Raw genomic sequence first — 5,645 nt, 5'->3', positions numbered from 1 at the left:
ATGGACTAATATATAAGAGTAGTTTAATATAAACAAATAAGATATTATGCTATTAAAAATAACACAAATAACACAACCAGTGAACCAAAAAAAGATATTGTGCTATTTGCTATCTGACTATCTGTAAGGTCGTTGGGCTTTTCTAGAAAGTTTTACTTCTTAAAAAAAAAATTAAGACAAGACTTTCCCATCATATTTGATTATTGAAGGCGTGTGCAACTGATAAAACTCCTCAGTTGTATCGTTGAACTCTTCTCGTATTTCCTTTTGAGTTTTGACTCTTCCTCCCTTGGCGGCACCCTTCTTCTTCACTTTCTTCTCTGTTTCCTCTTCCATTTCACGCGTTCTTCTACGACCCTTACCATCGTTTTATTAAAGCCAGAAACGAAAAGCTGATCCCTCTGTTCTCCTCCGCAATCAATCAATCGCGCGCTTTTCCCCCAATTTCCTGTTCCGAGGGTTTTTCACTTTCAATTCAATTGAATCCCTAAAAAGGTCTTGTCTTTGACCGATTCCGATTCTCATTCGGGAAATGTCATCTTCGAGCGCAGCGGCTTTTGGATCCGCTGATTCCACAGCTGCAAGAAGAAACACCAAGCGACCTAAGTGTAATTTTACTCTTCTCTTTCCTCAATCTTCGTTTTACTTCCTTCCTTTTACCCATTTTCAGCTCAATTTTCAGTCACACTTGTTTTTTTATTTCCTTGGTGAAATTGTTGGTTTATCATGCAAATATATCTTTTTTTTTTTTTGTTATAAAATAAGAAGAAAATTTTGGGGTTTTTTAAATTGTGTACGTTGGGTAGGGAATGGATACTGGGTTAGTGGGCTTTCTTGTGGTTGCGGTTCATTTCTGAAGGGTTTGTATGTGTTGTTTGGTGGTTTTCCTGTGTTAAAATTTAGTTCAAAATAATACCTACAGAGTTAGTTATCTCTTGTAGTAGTTGTTTCTATGAAATTTAATGGTTTATATGAAGGTGATAAATTTTGATGCACTGTCATCCATCAAACCTTATACTATTATATGAGGGAGAGGCAAATCCTTAGGCTGATATGGCAATATATGATCAAATGTTTGTCTTTTACATTAATAGAGGATCAGAATTAAATCTAAACAGAAATATAGACCTGATTTTTTGAAAAAGTTGTTTCCAGAGTTGGTATTTCTGTTGACTAGTGTTTTTCATGCTGTTCGTCCTTGTTTTGGCTTAATCAAGGAGTTCTATGCAGTTTCGTAGTTGGTCTTTTCTGATTTAGTGAATTGCTTTTGTGGTTTGTCCCTTTGGGTACTGGCAGAAGACTAAACTGACAACATTTCTCTGTGGAAATTTAATATCTTACAGATTCGAAGTTTACGCAGCAAGAACTTCCTGCTTGCAAGCCGATTCTTACGCCACGAGCTGTAAGACTACCTGTTTCGTGTTTACACATTGCTAGCCTCATGATTATATGTGTAAATCTACATGCATCTCAAGTCACTATTTATTTTGTAGAAACTTAATTTAAGCTCTCCCCTGCAGGTTATTTCCGTATTCTTGCTTGTTAGTGTTGTATTTGTTCCAGTTGGAGTTGCTTCGCTACTTGCTTCACGAAAGGTTTGATTGAATGATATAATGTTTTTAATGTATTCTGAAGTTGTATCTTCATGGTACTTACCTTCCTTTCCTTGGATTTATTAGGTTGTTGAAATTATTCATAGGTATGATGCAGAGTGCATACCGCAGTCAAATTCTTCAGACAAGGTAGCCTACATTCAGAATCCTTCTGCAGATAAAACATGCAACATAACACTAAATGTAAGTCTCCATGACACCAATTTGTCTTATTCATTTCTTATTATTATTGTTTGTATGTTCCCATTATTGATAATTAACTGAGTTCTTATCATGCTGATATCATCTTTCTCAAACTTTGCTCTTATAAAAGGTTCACAAGCATATGAAATCACCTATTCATGTTTACTACCAGCTTGACAACTTCTACCAGAATCATCGTCGGTAATATTAATAATCATTTTTCCTTTATGCTTATTGCTCATATCTTGGTTTGTTTTCAAGTATTATCTGTGCCACAGGTCACATATGCAATTGTAGGAACTATGGGTAGCATTTTGGTCATTGTCAAATAGCAATACAATTTAAACATTTACTTCATACTAATAGAATTTAGTTGTCTGCCCCAAGTTATAAGAGGTATAAGTCTACATGTGCACAATAAAGTTATAATGAAAGAACAAATGGTTTGACAACTGGTATGAAGTTCATGTACCAGCTATATTCTGTCACCAAAGAAATTATTCTTTAATTAGAAAAAAAAAGGTACATGCTATTATTTAACTGACTGAAATATTCTTTTACGGTAAGAAAGTGTTATCATAGATTGTTTGATTGTAACTTGGATTCTGTTATCCATCTCTTGGAACTTTGGAGAACTATTGGAGATAACATATAATTTTTCATATGGGATGGGATTTTAGGAGGGATTGCTACTTGTACCTTCATATTTCATGCATTCATCTTATCTCTTCATTTGTTTCTCTGTTTGCTTTTTTTGTCTCGGTGGTTAATTTTATTTAATGCATACAGTTTATTATGCAGGATTGTTTATTACAAATAATTATCATGTTTCTCTATAATTCAGGTATGTTAAGAGCCGAAATGATGAGCAGTTGAGAGATAGCGAGAAATGGGACTCAACAAGTGGTTGTAAGCCGGAAGATATGGCAAATGGAAAGCCAATTGTACCTTGTGGTCTTATAGCTTGGAGTTTATTCAATGACACATACATCTTCTCCCGTAACAACAAAAATTTGACAGTGAACAAGAAAGGCATTTCCTGGAAGAGTGATAGGGATCATAAATTTGGAAAAGATGTTTTTCCTAAAAATTTCCAGAATGGTTCTATTATTGGTGGTGCACGGCTCAATGATTCCATACCAGTAAGTATTTATGTGAACTCATGTTTCGATTGAATTAAGCATACACACACACAAATACAAACACAAACATGCACATATTATCCATGTAATATAGAGGCTGTTTTGAACTTTTGATGGGTTTTGAGTTATGGCATTGTCTATCACTGCATGTGCTTTTGTGTTAAACTTGCATCTTTACTTTTGCATCCACCAAGAGGATTGTCTTTGATAAATATTTCTCTCCAAAATATATAAATTGAAATAAATTGAGTTCCATAAGCATTTATAATTAATATTTATACATATTACATTCACTTTAAAACTACACATCAACTGCTGTAAACCACCAAAACATTTATTGTCTCTGAATTTAAGTTTATTTTTTCAACAAATAAATTAAAGAGAAAATTCCCAAAAATGGTCTTTAAGGAATTTTGCATTGGACTAATTTATCTTTTTATTTGTATTAGGGACAAATATGTTTGATTCTTAAAAGTTTAGGGATTAACTCCTGTCGTTTTTTCAGGCGCTTATTTGTCCAATGCAAAATTCTTTTAAGGATCATTCTGGGGTTTACTCTAAATAATAATTGATTTTAAAATTTACACAACTTTTTAAAAAAATTATGGATAGTATATTGATGATACAATTACAACTAATTTACTGTTAATATTAGTTCTACCAATCCTGCTATTCCACAAATTTTTAATTTATTTCGTTAAAATCGAACAAGGTTTAATACAAATTTGGTAAATTATAACCACGAAATATGCAATAAGCCGCTGAAGAGGTTGAATATAGTTATAATATTTGCAGTTATATTGTTCTGTTGTTATCCTTAAAATTGTATCACTTGAGTAAGGCAACCCCATATATAGTTGTATACATTGTAGATTGTCGTTGGAGTTGTGTTGCCACACCGCTCAAATCTGTATTTCAGACTTAATATACTTCTCTTTCATTTCAGTAACTATTATATTCTAATTGTCATCTTATGTAAGTTTGCTGTTAGCAATAACTATCAGTGCATGTATGAGATATATGGCTCACCCTTGTTCTTTTATGAGCAGCTGAGTCAGCAGGAGGATCTTATTGTTTGGATGCGAACTGCTGCACTTCCAACTTTCAGGAAGTTGTATGGCAAGATAGAGGTGGATCTGAATGAAGGTGATACAATTAGTGTGATACTGAAAAATAACTACAACACTTACAGCTTTAGTGGCAAGAAAAAGCTCGTACTGTCAACCACCGGTTGGTTGGGTGGGAAGAATGACTTCCTTGGCATTGCTTATCTCACTGTTGGAGGATTGTGCTTCTTTTTGGCTATGGCCTTCACCATTATCTACTTTGTCAAGCCAAGGTAATATTTGAATTTCTCAGCTGCTTTTAGCCATGGAATTAAAGTTACTTTCAAGAAAGGGTTGTTTATGGGGTGACATGGGCTTTCTTATTTTCTTGCTTGATTTCTTACACATGTTTTCGCCAAAATGATGTTAGATGCATCTGATCATTGCATGCGATAGTGTTTCACAAATCCCTGGTAATGCGTTTGTCTAGTGGCTCCCTACTGACAGATGCAGAATATTACTATTAGGTTTTAGCATTCAACTTCAACCACTTTCTTCTAATACTGTAACTGGTGAATACATGGAACCTATATAATGTTTTAGTGACTTGTATGGTAAGGTGTTGCAAATTTTCTGCACTTTCTATTTTCTTCTATTGGAATAAGACCTCTGACTTGTGGAAAGAAAGGAAGAAAAAATCATCATTTCCAGTCCGCAAAAGGAAAAACCTCTAGTGATTAGTGATGAAAAAACACTGTTTAAAAGTTGTATTAATTAAAAAGTCGTCCGGTCTATTAAAATGCCCTGACAATTTTGCACGATTAATTCCTTGTTCAGTTGTTTCATCTACTTGGGTATGTATCCGTTGTACAAGTCAAAATTCATACCCGTTAGCTTTTTAGTTATTTATTAGATTAGATAAATTAAAGTGCAGTTTTAATTTTTGAATGTTGACCCTAACCTATGTATCTGCATATGTAGGCAACTTGGAGATCCATCGTATTTGTCATGGAATAGGAACCCAGGAGGGCACTGAGATTAAAGAACTAGTTATGCCGAATGAATGCTTTGTTTTCATCCAAGAAGGCAAAGATTTGTTATTAATACTGTAGTGCTTGTAATTTTTGTACATCTGTTACTAATTAATAGTGCAGCACTTGTTGAGTTAGGTATTGGTGCCACTCAAACTGAAGCCAAAATGTGTTATTTTATTTTTTTATTTGTGGTGGTGTGTATCAAAATTGAAATATCATGCTCCCTAGCTAAATAGGGTCCAATATACTTGCTAGTTGATTTGCGTACAACTATATTTTACACCTGGCCGACTAGGTCAAATTGCTCTACTAGCGTTTTTTCCAAGAGTTCCTATGCCGTTTCGGTCAATGTTTGACTTTTGTCAAAATTTTTTTTTATTCTCTTTTTAATTCGTCATGAGAGTTTTTTTATGGAACTGAGGTTTGGGAAAATCTTTGACAGTTTAAAACTTTAAAGGGATGTGTCAAACTTATTCTCTTGAAATTGTGTTTATATATGAAATAAAAAATTAATTTCATCTGATGGAAAGTAAGTTGAAATTTTGTCAATTTACGGATTGGAAGATTGTTAGTCCAATGAATATAGTTGGTGGATTAGCTTTAACACGTAAGAAAGGTACAATAGTT

The 5,645-nt window shown here is 33.7% G+C and overlaps 1 protein-coding gene across 1 annotated transcript; it reads left to right on the top strand.

Annotated features, from left to right (window-relative positions):
* The first annotated feature begins 236 nt into the window (after window positions 1-236).
* LOC130940695 (ALA-interacting subunit 3-like) lies at window positions 237-5,288 on the top strand. Its single transcript, XM_057868909.1, has 8 exons — window positions 237-608; window positions 1,344-1,402; window positions 1,521-1,595; window positions 1,680-1,796; window positions 1,927-1,997; window positions 2,641-2,938; window positions 3,988-4,277; window positions 4,966-5,288. The coding sequence occupies exons 1-8, from the start codon at window positions 533-535 to the stop codon at window positions 5,018-5,020; spliced, it is 1,041 nt and encodes a 346-aa protein (XP_057724892.1). The 5' UTR covers window positions 237-532; the 3' UTR covers window positions 5,021-5,288.
* The last annotated feature ends 357 nt before the right edge of the window (window positions 5,289-5,645 follow it).

The sequence above is a fragment of the Arachis stenosperma genome, chromosome 7 (genome assembly GCF_014773155.1).
Source record: "Arachis stenosperma cultivar V10309 chromosome 7, arast.V10309.gnm1.PFL2, whole genome shotgun sequence".
In the NCBI taxonomy this organism is placed as follows: domain Eukaryota; kingdom Viridiplantae; phylum Streptophyta; class Magnoliopsida; order Fabales; family Fabaceae; genus Arachis; species Arachis stenosperma.
Note: the sequence above shows the minus strand (reverse complement) of the source record. Positions and strands in the feature narration are given on the sequence as shown.